General features: G+C 41.7%; 1 protein-coding gene across 6 annotated transcripts in view; it reads right to left on the reverse strand.

The window, feature by feature from the left end:
• lmx1bb (LIM homeobox transcription factor 1, beta b) overlaps positions 1-13694 on the reverse strand; it is a 49329-nt gene that overhangs the window by 2632 nt on the left and 33003 nt on the right. For all 6 annotated transcript variants that reach the window (XM_020590287.1, XM_020590288.1, XM_020590284.1 and 3 more), the window contains 4 exons: positions 4389-4621; positions 2184-2359; positions 1586-1663; positions 1158-1224 (listed from right to left, as the gene is read on the reverse strand). In XM_020590287.1, coding sequence (XP_020445943.1) covers positions 1158-1224; positions 1586-1663; positions 2184-2359; positions 4389-4621 — 554 coding nt within the window. The remainder of the gene's footprint in view (positions 1-1157; positions 1225-1585; positions 1664-2183; positions 2360-4388; positions 4622-13694) is intronic.

The following is a 13694-nucleotide window of genomic DNA, read 5'->3' on the forward strand; positions in this document are numbered from 1 at the left end:
GAAAAAACAATAAAAGAGATGTTTTAAAAAAAAAAAAAAAAAAAAACTTGGGACAAGTCTGCACAATGTAACTGCAGACATGAACAATGTGTACACGCAGAAGGCTGAGGATGAACAGGAAAAACCCAAGACGATGACAACATTAACAGTAGGGACATGTTTCTTCCTTCTAGAGTCCCTTTAATAGCTTAGAATTTCACAAGCTCACTTGAATTAGTTTTGCAGACAACGAACTTTATAATCCTAATAAAAATAAAGGGAGTTGGGCACATGAGAGATAGCCACAGCCAGCTCCAAATACCTGTTTTGCATGCCTGTTAGTCGCCCCATGGAAACAGTATTCATTCCTGTGGTTTCTCTCACGGTTCTCTTCACAAACACTGCTCTAGTGAAACTGAGAGCTAAGAGGGACACATCACCGGAGCCCATCCCCCTATGCTTTCATTTGCAGTGGCTTGGCAAAATGACACTGGCATTTGTTTGTCTTCCAAACAGCATTACAAGCTTACTTTTAATGTGAAGTGTTCTTGTTTACACACTGACATGGTTGTAATCTGTTATTCAGTGTCATTACTGAAGAGACAAGAGAAGAAGCTCATATTTTCACATTCAGTATTTCCCATGGTACTACTGTTTGGCTTTTAACTAGTTTGACGTCAGCATTTAAAACTATATACTGCTATGATACCAAGAAAACCCCCTCCAGACATGTTTTATGCTCTAATATACTGGACACGTATACACTAAATCCACTGCTTTAAACAATCATTTTTGCCTCACATGTTTTTTGGCACAAAAAAGTTAAATACCTTGGAATTATATCTACTCCTTGTCACCCTTTGAAAAATCCATAATCTTTGAATAGGTTTCCGCATCACACTTGCTGCATACTGGACCATGATCTAGTTGTTATGTAACAGAATCACGGCTGTATCTATATGTCTTAAAGTGAAATTTAGGCTGTAAACAACCTAATATCAAACTCTGTACATCCAGGTGAAGGAAAAGTACATAAAACACATTTTATGTACAGTGGGGCTTTGAAATAAAGAATAGAAAATGTAAAATGCAGTAAATATGGAGCTAAAAATTTCCCAGAAAAGACCTGTGGGACAGTGAGCCTCTATTGTGTCTGCAGGGTATGTACAGTACCGTACCTTGGCCGAGTCTCTGAGAATTCTGTTGTTCCTGTTGTTGCTGCTGTCTTCTTGCCAACTTCTTCATCTGAAATGAAGGAGTCAAAGTTGTGAGCAACTCCCAAAACTAACATGCACTCTTTAATTTAAAAATGATGCTCCTCGCTGTTCACCCTCAAATGAACTGCATAAAATCTCTGTGCGAGTACACTTCATTGTCAAGTATCAAAGGTTTTCACAAGATAATAATCAGAAGAGAGGAGGGTGTAGACATTTAATGCAAGAGTGAGCTAGATTTGCAGCTCCTTGTGTGTATACGTTTTTTTTTTTTTTTTACATTTGTGAAAGGAATGCAGTGATAAGTTTAACACACATAGTTGTGATGATTTATTAGCTAGAGTCTGAGACGGAGCAAGGCTGTTGTATATGGCTGTGTTAGCTGCTCTCACCTTAGCTCGCTGGTTCTGAAACCACACCTGGACCACCCGAACACTGAGTCCTGTCTCCGCAGCCAGCGTCTCTCTCACCTGAAGACATCCAGACAGAAGGTTTAACGGCATCACAGAGGAAAACACTTCACAACACCCTGAAATACTTTGCCTCCTTAACATGGGTGCCATATTTCCCAACAGGCACACTGCCTCTTGATTTGCTTTGATTTCAGTGAACACTGAGCGAGTGCAGCGGTTTTCTGGACCGCTTGGTTATTGCCTCTTCAAAGCCTTGGACCAGTTGCAGTGACTGTTTTAGGGCCTGGGCTATGGAGGCAGTTCTCCTATCTCAGTTTGACATTTGGTGCAGGCGGACCGCGTTACACCACCCTGCCTCGGTTAACACAGAACAGAATGCTGCTCGCCACTTCAAAGCGCAGCTCTGAGGTGGGAGAGATTTTTTTAATTTGAGAATTTTATTTGTGAAACTACTGTAGGGCTCATGGTTGGCATTTAAATATCCATGTGTCCAATACGCCTAACGCACACCAGAATAGTCAAAGTACTGCTAGATTTCTTCAGTTTGTCATAACGGATTATTGAACGTTTGCGTTACCTTCCTGCAGGGTTTCGATGACACCTCAAAGGAGGCCTTGAAGGCCCGTCTCTGTTGAGTGGTCAAGATGGTTCGAGGTCTTTTGGGCCTCCTGAGATCCTTCCCATCATCCCCCTTCCCTTGGCCTCCTATGCCTTTCTCTGGCTTGATGTCCAACTCCTCATCGTCACTTTTCTCTGCAGAAAGAGTCATTTGTCTGTATCATCAGCACGCGTTTGAACTGACTACACCCTTTGTCAGTGACAGCCTGCTGATAAATATATTTTCATTGTTCCCTGTTCCTCAAGATTCACACAGCACAAGCGCACAATCAAAGGAGACACATGTGTTTCTGATACTTTGTTATCAATTTATTACAAAAGGAAAAGGCCACATGTTTGATTAGACTTGCACAAGTCTATGGCTCTTGCTTGGAGAGCATGGTGAAATATGCATATTTGTCAGGAACTGGATACTGCGTCACTAGTAATTTATGGCTTTCAGCTTTGTCTGAGTTACACTAAATCAATCTCTGATAAGAATGGTACATAAAGTGAACCATGAAAAAGGCAACACAAGTACATATGAGAAATGTCTCTCCCATGGCACAACAAGAAATGACAGTTTTGCTCTGTTTTAGACGTTAAAATAATGACAAAATCTGTATGGACTCCAAGATTTTTACTAGAAGCAGCAGGATATTGCAGTTTTGGGTAGTAAAATCAGTGTAATTTTTATGCTTCTATCCAACAATGCCATTAAAACTAATAAATGACTTTTTATTAGATTTTATTAGAATAATTTTATTAGGTTTTTTGAAATATATTTGTAGGTTTAGAGTGAAATCAGCTAGCTGTTTGCTGCTATCAAACAATCCCCTCCCAGAACAATTCTTTATTTAACGAGTGACCTTATATTTTCCGTAATGACCATGAATATTTTTCTAGTGAAAAGAGCATGAAAACATTGCAAAATGTGTTGGTTTACAGGCAACAGTCATGAATTAAGTTTATCCATTATTAATGGCAAAGAAATGAAATATAATTACTTTCATTTGTTAAATAGCTAAAACTGCTCTTCTTGGAGACAGGCTACATAAATGTGAAATTACATACGGTTATGAAATATGTCAGTTACTTCAACAAAACCAGTGGTTATACATTCCACAGCGACCCGTGCATTTTGATCACTTGCCATATTACAAAGACCACAAAGTCATGTAAACATAAAATGAAAAATAAATGAATGAATAACAAAAATATGAAAACAAGTGCTTCCAAATTAGAACCAGCACTGCTGTTAACAAACCAAACGATTTCGAGGTCTGGTGCTGTGAGGTGAGGCACACGCACGACGGCTTGGTGTCTCCTGTCATCTGGTTCTGATATGTATCTACATTTCTCTACTGAAAACCTATATTCATCTGCCCCATGCTGAGGTTAACCTATGTTCATGTCAGCATTCTCTTCATCTTTAAATTTGGAGACACACAAAAGACAAGACTGTGTGATACACTGGGACGCAAGCGACCGGGGAAGACGCAGAGCAAATATTCCCACAAGTTGACAAAAGTTGACACAGGCACAGATGTATTTGACAAATTCCCCGCTTTTGTGCATGTTTAAATGTGAGCCAGATGGTAGTGAACAGTGAGGCTTGGCGAGATGCCTCATTGTGTGTGGAGGCTATAGGCGAGAAACACTAGAGCTGATAAGAGAGAGGCGCAGGCGTTCTGCAGAAAGGTCCCAAATCCCTTTGTCAGTCACCATGATACAGTGATTTAATTCTTTCCAGCACCAGATCCTGCCCACGCATAGAGAGCCATTAATTTGGGATGGCTTAGCTTTGTCCTGTTTCCATTTCCTACTGTATCATAAACCTTCACTCCCAGCATGAATTAGAATGCTACAAAATCAGCCATTGAAAAGCTGCAGATGGAGTCATGTTAGACATTTTTACTGCCTGGGTTGCATGCAAGACCTCTGAAAACTCTCAGATTTCCCAGCAAATGACCTGGCAACTAATTTGAGGTCAGTTAAATGTTGCTTATTTCTTTCACTACTGATAATATAGTACTAACATGCTCAGTTTAGATCCAGCATGAAGGATGTCTATGTTGGCTACTACTGCAATGGAACAGAGCAGAAAGAACACAACACCGCGGTGCCACACGATAACACCATGGTGCTGTTATCACCCTTGTGTGAGAGGGTGCAGAGAGCTCACCTGAGTCTGAGTCATCTGGGCTGACCGAGCTGAGCAAGTCCTTCTCTCTCTCGTAGTCGATCTTGCACAGCAGCTGACCCTCCTTCAGCACAAATTCATCGCCCTTCCTCAGCTGACGGTCACACACGCAGCAGCAGAAGCAGTTCAGGTGGTAAACGCACTCCAGAGCACGCATCACAAACTCTGTGGGGGCGATTTTCTCCATGCAGCCACTGCACTTGGTCGCAAACAACCTAGAGGACAAGAAAAAAAATTGAGAATAAAGAATATTTTGTTTAAAGCAAAGCTATGTAGCTTGTGAAAGAAGAAATAGAACATAAATTCTTTAATATATGAAAAGTTCAGTTCATAAGAAATAAAATGTGCCATTGCTCAGCTTGATACATTCAGGGGTTTAACCAACTACTAGTATATTCTACCTAATGTTAGCTAATTTTTGCAAAATTTAGATTGATTTGCCATGTAACTCACTTTTACTGCATTCACTGACTTGATAACTCTCTTTTAGATCAGTGTAACCGCCACGTTGCCACAATGGTTGCTGTTCAGTAAATGCTGTGTCTCAGTGACTCAATTTAAGTGCTTTTCATTGGCAAGGTGTGCTGCTTTATTTTGTCCCACAGCCTTACTTCAGCTGCCCATCAAGGGTTTTTGATTAAGAGTCAAGTTGGCTGGCGGATCCTGTGAGCAGCCAAGGAAGGGACTCCTTTCGCAGCAACTCATCTGTTAAAATTTCTAGGGTGGGTCTATCCCAGCGTCATTCCAAGCGACCTCACTCATGGGCACCCTCCCCCTGAAAAAAAACCCCTAATGATCCCCATTTAGCTTTTGCTGGCAATTTACAAGGTTTTTTTTTACATGCACAATAATCTATATGCATCAGATACCATATCAGAGATCATGATTCATCGCTGACTGCTGGGCTGCCCTCTACTCTGATCATATCTCATCTTACTCTCTAATATCATGCCTCTATGGCCAGCAGTGCCTTTATCACTATTTCCTAGACAACACCTTCATCTTCTTTTATACCCTTTCAGGAAGATGTTTGCATTGTTTTATTGCTGACTGAGAGGCATTTAATTCGTCCTCTGTTGTTCAGAAGAAGCCACATTAAATGGAGCAAGAAGGCAGGGAGTGTGGTTGATCGTGTCCAGCCGTAAAGCTGGATTTATTAGCGGCCTCTTTGTTTGCCCTGGTCTGGAAGACAGCTGGCAGCCGCCTATCTATTTGTGGTGAACATCTATTTCATTGTGCACAACAGGGAGAGGAGCAATTGACATCATCTGCTGGTTTGGGACAGGGATGAGCGATAGTGATGAATATAATGTGCAAATATGAGAGGAGGGAAACCAAAGGAAGGTTTTGTTATGGTAATGTCGTTATAGGTGCCGAGTGAGTACTGATATGGCGTGTGTGTGTTCACACATGTAAGTGCATGTGTATGAGCAGCTGCATGCATGCTGGAAACAAGATATCATGGTTTTCGTTGTTGTCTGTGCAGCTTTCTACAATAATTGCTCCGCTACTGATCAGTTTGATCATTTTGGTAATTTTACTATCTTAATCCATTATAGTCCCAGTCACAACTTGTATCTGGATCTGCATCTTATTTTCCTTTTTAACCACCATGCAGCAGCAAAACAACAGAGATATCAGACCCAGCACTCTCGGGGTTCATAAAATCCTTTAATCTTTCATTTATTACAATAAGTTAAGAAGATTATTATTCAACTATGGAAAAACCCCACGGATAATCCCTTGGGGGAAAAAATTGTCATGTTTCTCAAACAAGGAGGGTTCTCGCTGACGTGACCGGTCAAACTAGGTCTATCCTCTAAACAAACCTATGAGTTTGGTCACTGAAAAATAAAAAGAAGAGAAATTTGGAAAAAAAAAAAGAATAAGAACTCTCACTTCGACTTATGTCGGCAAAGATAAACTGAATATTCGGGTACTTGTTTCTGGTTTTTAGAGAGATTAGTGTGTTACATGCTGGGATCAGGAAAAAGAGGTGATAAATCTGTCAAGACAAGTTCCCAGCTCTAACTCTAATGTTTAGCTAATGATTGCCAGCTTAAGCTAAGAAAGAGAGTAAAACGTTGAGGAAACGACCTGTTAGCATGGTTTTGATACATCCAGAATTCTGCATTCACCTACGACCGCTCTCTCAGATCTTTCTCATCTAGATGAAAACATTCTCTTTCAGCCCTCTTTCCTTTCTTCTTTCTCCTCGCTGAGTCTAATCTTGTAAGCCATTATTTTTCTATTTCCCCTCTCTGTCACTTTGCATTATTTTTGCAGCTGTAATTCCCATTCGTCCCTTCTGGAATCTTCCTGTCCTGCTTTGTCCTCAGGTCTAATCCGGACTTTCTCCCTGTTTTCAGTCCCTGGTCCCCATTCTCAGCAGGGTTCAGATGGAATAGCCATGCATGACGCCCCTTCTATGGCAACCACACCTCCACAGGAAGGCAACGGCGACTTTTCGGATGGGCAGAGAAGGCCTTTGAGAAGCTGGCAGCAGAAGTAAATCCTTCTCTAAGGAACAAGGAGAATTAGCAGGGAGCAGTGGACTAGGGATTTAACCCTACCCCTTTCCTTTGAAAGGCACAGTCAGTCCCACTCCTGCAGCTAGCCACAATCAAACAGAGGAGGAGTGGGGAGGTGGCAGTGGGGAGAGGAGAACACAAACTCCCTGAATGACACAAGCAGTGGATTGTGGAGGAGCCTAATTCCACTTTAATACCTTTCCAAGTTCAGCTGCTAAAGAATGCTCTTTAAAACAACACCACTGTGTGAGCAGTGAAGGTTGACCAGGGGGAGGCACGCCATTCAGCCTCCCCAACATTACCTGATTAGTGGTTTGAGGACCAGGCCTGTGGGCCAGCTTGCCAACAAGAGACAGAAGGGGATATATATATATCTGATAACATTAGCAGAAACAGAGACTTCAAACCTCCCTGTAAAGATCTACTGGGACATTAAAGACATCAAAAAGCTGTAGGTATTCCTGGAATCACACTTAAAATGATTAGGTGATTATTTACCACATTCTGCCTCTACTTGATCTCAGTGACCCATTACATACAGACTTGTAACCAACCTAAAATCCACTTTATGGACGTTCAGCTGCTTGGTAACATGACTCCCAGTGTCACAGAGACAGGCTGATCAGCACCTTTAAGCTAGTCTGTTTATAAAAAACACCACATAGAGAATGACCAGCATGACAACCCATGTCCCAGGTCTCGCTTTCCCTCCTCCCACACCTGAGCGCACAGCTCAAGTGATGAGACCCTCCTGTGTGGATCAATGCCCGCACCTCAGGCAGAGAGGACTGTCAATATTTACCCAGTCCTCCCCAGAACTGGACTCATAAATGAGAAAAAAAAGAGCCCATCTCAGCACATACCTCTCTCCCAGAGGCATCATTACGTCCCACTTTTTTAATCCTGTGTCCACATACCTGTAATCCCTTGTCTGTTCTTTCTTATCTTTGATTGTCTCTCCCTCCCTGCTACAGATTATCACACTGTTGAGACATGTAATGCTACAAGCTGTGTTTTTAGCAAATGCAAAAAAAAAACAAAATAAAACAAAAGAGAACCACACAAACAAACACACACACACACACACACACACACACACACACACACACACACACACAGGCAAGAACAAAAAGGAGCATTACAAAGAAGAAGAAAAAAGCCAACAGGGACCGACAGTTATTTTGTCTGATGCACACTTCAGCTGAGCCAAGTGCAGCTGAGAGACTTTCGCCTCTCTGCTGCTCTTCTTCCTCCCTCTTTTTCCAGGCACTTTGGAGAACTATGCACTCTCCCTTTGAACAGATTATAGGCAACTTAAAGTGTGACAACATCTTAAGCTCTCACCACATGTTGTCAATGATTTCTCTGCTACAGACATTACACTTAATGCTTCTGGTGCAGTGACGAGCATCAGGAGGACTGGGCAGGATAAAAGAAACCCAGAAGAATAAGAGCGATGGGGGTTGGGTGGGGGTGGGGGCCAGAGCTGCTTATAGTGCTTGATAATCATGGTACATTTAGCAACATGTGCAACAGTCTCACCTACTCCCCTTTTGCTACTGATCAACACCCAGAGAAATACCACAACAATTTAAGGAAGAATAGCTTGGGCTATTATGTCACCGCATCCCTTCAAAGACAGAGGGGATGAGGATTATCCAGGCAGCAGCTGCAAGCTATTACTTTGAAGATGGGCTCTTGTGTTTGGGCAGGAAACCTGTGGCCATGCCAATCATTGCCAAGGTGAGAAATTCTGGGAGGCAGGTCAAACATGGGTCTTTGGGCATGACGAAAGTGGTGCAATCAGCCAACTGTGTTCAATATTTCCTGTGGTTTTACTGGCTACTCCTTGGATCAACCTAGAAATTGTAAGATTTTGGCACAAATTTGAGAAACAGTTTGGGAAAAGCAGTTTCTTGCTAAAGGTTAGATGAGAAGATTGATACCATTCTCGTATCTGTCAGCTAAATACGTGGCAGCAGCTGGTTAGCTTGCCCCAGCATCATGACTCAGAAACAGTTTGAAACCGGATGCAAAAGAAATAGTCACTTAGCTTAGCATAAAGACTAGCAACATGAAAACTGTTGGCCTGTTTGAAGCACCAAAGTAACAAAAAGAGCACAACACTTTGTACAGTAAAACCATGATCTGTTGTCTTTACAGTTCGTCTTTGTACTAACTAAACGAATTAGATGTAATATGATAATTAAACAATCTCGGAGGTGTGTGGTAGGTGGATTCTGTTAACGCTGCACAGAGACAGAGCTAGCTGTTTCCAGTCTTTATGCCAAGTTAAACTAAGCTGCTGGGTAGAGCCAAGAGGGTGGTTGGTGTCATCCTTGGCAGAGTCAGAATATGATGCTTGTCAGAATTCATGAATGAAAATGAAAAACAATGACCAATGGTTGCCTTAAATACAACTAACAATTTATCTGTTGCTTTAGAATTGATATAGGTCAGATTAGTTTTACTTTATTTCATGCATGCAGCAAGATATTTGTCTTCATTTCTCCATTTGCGTTGTTGTGGAGTACTTGGCATGAACTGCTTCAGTCTGGGGGGGGAACCACTGTGCGGCATCAATGTTCCCGGCCAGGAGTAAATGAGGAGCGCAGCCAAAGTTAGATAAAGAAACCACTGTGTCTCTCATTTTTACCCAAAAAAACTATTTGATTATCAATAATGTATTGTTTATTACTTCATAAAACTAGGGGTTTACTTTACGTTTTACATACATTTCAAATGTGCCACCTCTCTGAGTCTGTGCCCCAGCCTGGCTACTCCGTCCAAAATTTTATTACATCTGCCCATGCTGTAGCCTTATCAAACAGATATAAGAATGGTATTGATCTTATCATCTAAATCATTGGCAAGAAAGTGTCAAACTATCACATACCTCAAAAGATTTCTAACCAAATGCCTGTATTTAATGAGTGGCCTATTTTTTGTCCAAATTTTCAGGTGGAATCTTGTTCTGTTTGTTGCCTGGAAGGACAACATATGGATCTGTCTCAAAGAGGCAGCAGAGGTCTCCAAACCACTCCTCCAAGCCACTTCTTAGTTTGTCATGAGAGCCTTAGTATATGAAAACTGGCTCTAAGCAACTGTATCAAAAGCTTTGTCCTAAGAGGAAAACATTTGATGCCCAGATGTTTCGCTACACGCTGATGAACGAAAGTAAAGCTTTTCAACTTTTTCTAAACATCAGGAAAATTACTTTGTTATGTACACGGTCCTGTTGCCCTCAAGATGCAGCAAACACTAATCGTTGACAAGACTGGCTTAAAAATGGCAATCTGGATTCAGCTAATACTCCTCTTTGATTGCTTGCAGAAGGACTGATGATAAAAGTAGCGGCCAAAAGGACGTTGTACTTTAACACAATGAGTTTGGATGTGAAAATAAAGCTAAATTAAATATATCCTGATTCATACTTTCTCTATGAATAGGAGCATCAAAACAAACTTTCTGCCTGCATGAGTAGTAGAGTGCAAAAAAAAAGTGGTAGTGATAATGCAGTCTGCATAAATAATCTCTGTAGCTGACCTTGTTTCATAGTATCAGCATTTCTCTTTGGAGCATAGATTCATGGACAGTAATGAAGCCAAATAAAAAGTGCCATCCTTCTGCTCCCAAGGGCCGGCTCCAGTCAGCTCTAAAAGCTGCTTAATCACCATCCCGTGCTTACTACATTAGCATAATAATGGTCTTTAAATTGAGGCTCTTTGTTTTTTAATTAAACTCCCAGCAGGTAAAAGTAAAACACATTAACGGGAGATGTGTACACCACTAATGGCCCAAAGGTGCCTTCTTCATCACACAGCTCTGGCCACAGGGTTCTGCTTGTTCCCCGCGCTGAAGCGCAGCACCGGCTGCCTGCGAGCTCACAGGGGAGGAATGAGACGAGCTGATTGCACTTGGTGTAGTGAATATAATAGCGGAGACGTGTTTGAGGTGTTAGTGTATGCATTTGCACCTGCCCTACATCTCAGAGGGAACATGCTTGGTAATAGCTGCTGAACAGAACTAGAGTGAGTCTGTAAAAAGACAGAGGTTATGGTTAATCTGGAGTGAAGTGTTTCTAGGATCATCTAGCCCACACGTTTGGTATTGTGAAAATAAATACAGCCACTTTATTTCTATGGCAGCATGTGCTGGAATGTGCGGCTCCTCTGACGAGTCCCTGGCCAGACAGACGTCCCAGGCATATCTGTACACAACGCTATACTGCACAGCTGCACAAAGAAATTCTAACCCTTAAGTCGTTATTCAAATGATCTCATTCCAGGAGCTGTGTGTTTAACAGATTGCTCAACGTTTGAAAAACATTTTGAAGGGAGGTGGTGTTCATGTGTATTCTAACTGATTGCAAGAGCATAACATGCAAAGTGTGTCCATATATCTCTTTCATAGTTTTCTGACAAGTGTTTTTGTGTTTGCCTATTCAGAGGACGGGAGAAGTTGTAATTCATGCTTAACTCAAACTACACTCACCAGCCACTTTATTAGTTGAAGGTGATGTACTGAACCACATTATATTCAGAGGTGTTCCTAATATTCTGACCCTCTCATGTATGTAGCTGGGGAGGACAAAAGTATAGAGACACCTCTGAATATAATATAGTCCAGTACAACACCACCTTTAATTATGACCTCAATAATAAACCTATAATGAATTTATGCATTTATGACAATTTCACCGAAACTGAAACATTTTGAGCTTCATAGACACAGATGTTAAGGAGGAAGTGTTGCATTGAAGTGTGCACAACTGTACAGGTGTACCTAATAAAGTGGATGATAAATGTATACGAGATGCAACAAAATATATACAGTGTAGGTGCTTTCCATCGCCTGGTACTGGCTCAACTCAACTCGACTCTACTTGCTTTTGGTACCTGGTGCTTGGCTTTCCACTGCAGATGGTCCCCTCTCAGTGTAGTTGGTTGTCATAGCGACACCGCATTACACTGCCGTGATGTCGTCAGCAACTGACACAGTAACAATGGAGGACACGTTACATACATCTCACATGCTGATGATGCGATTTCTCTGACCAATCGCTAGTCTGCAGTGTTTACACGTCACCGTTTGGTATCGCCTCTGCTCACTTTGAACTTTGGTGGAGGTGATACCTAAAACAGTACCAGGTACCAGGTACTATCCCAGACATTTGACTGATGGAAAAATAAATAAGGCGAGTCCAGTCGAGCCGATACCAAGCGGTGGAAAAGGAGCTTATGATAAGGCTTCACACAACAATACATAAAGTCGATACCGCAGTCACAGAAAGCTCTAAAAGCAACAGCGGTATGCTGAGAACTGTCTTGTAGCATCAAGTGGCTCAGGGCCTCATCTTCACATGTATCTGCTAATGAATCACTGGGAAAACAGTACGGAAATAAATAATCCTTCCCAGCCACACAGGTAGAACAAAGCTCATGGAGTGAAAAGGACAGTGTATTGGGCAGCAGAGGAGGCTAAGTACACATCTAAATACAAGAGTAAGCAGGCAAGGCACACATGATGCTGTTTGGACAGCTGGTGTTCCTGAGTATGTAAAATGAGCACAACATCACATTTAGGCTCAGTTTTAAAAGCTCCGAACAAACAATACGTTCACATACACTGTGCAACAGCACCAGCACAGAAATTATGGCTGTAAAGATGTATGTGTTTTTTGTATTTTAGCCTGTTTCCCTGCAGTTTTACCTGTTCTCAAAGCTGAGTTTATCCTTAAACAAAGAAATTAAAAGACTGAATTACAAAGCTACTTTAAAGCGTTTTGCGCTGCCTTTGTCACTCCAGTAAGTCGTGTATAAGGGCCACCACTGCTGAAGAAGTGACATTTTCACAACATAAATCCTCCAACAGCAAAGAACTGAGGACTGAGTATCCCCTATTAAAATCATGGGCACCCATTTAATACATTTTAATAATTCTAAGAGTGCCTGTTAGCTTGCCCCTTCCAAACTAATCTGTGTGAGATGGAGCAGAGCCCGTCATTAAGACCTCGGTCCGCTCGATGAGCCACTGTGAGCGATTGCCGCTTCTGAAAGTGCTGGGAGAGAGTGATGGCTACAATAAGTCTAATGGCTCTCACATGTTATGGAGCTACGGCTGACTATAACTGCCCACAGACACACAAGGCTTATTTATTTATTTGTTCATTCAATGAAAGGTTACCTCAGCAGTTCACTACAAATCATAATGCTTGTATCACTTTGAGGAGAAAAAAACACCATGTAGGAGCTCATGTTCAAATAATAAGTTTGTAAAGACTAGATTAAATTATGAAGTGAAAAAGTAGGTGAAGCTCCGACCAACATCAAGATACTTTACGTTTTTTTTTATTGTGTGAAAATAAATGTGACTCATCTTACAGATTCATCGCTGGACTGGTTAAAAAACAACATTTGGATTGGAGGGCTTTATAATTACGATTGACCTGAAGGGTCTGGGTCTAAGAAATAAAACAAACAGTAATATGAGGTGTTCTAAAGCACAAGTCTGCAAATATGCAAAGACAGGGTCTGGTGGAGAGCATCACGCTTCGGCTTCTTTTCTCCGCTCCTAATCTGTGGGCCTACACAATATTAAGACGGCTTTGGAGCCACTTGTGACCCAGCTGTGCACTAATGAAAAATTCCACAGCTCTGTGCAGAGGCCAATGGAGCTTGACCCCTTTCCACCCGGAACCAAGCAATGTCCATCTTGAGGAGTTTACCAGGGCTGAAAGATACTGGATTAATAAGCA

The sequence above is a fragment of the Monopterus albus genome, unplaced genomic scaffold (assembly GCF_001952655.1).
Source record: "Monopterus albus unplaced genomic scaffold, M_albus_1.0 scaffold12.1, whole genome shotgun sequence".
In the NCBI taxonomy this organism is placed as follows: domain Eukaryota; kingdom Metazoa; phylum Chordata; class Actinopteri; order Synbranchiformes; family Synbranchidae; genus Monopterus; species Monopterus albus.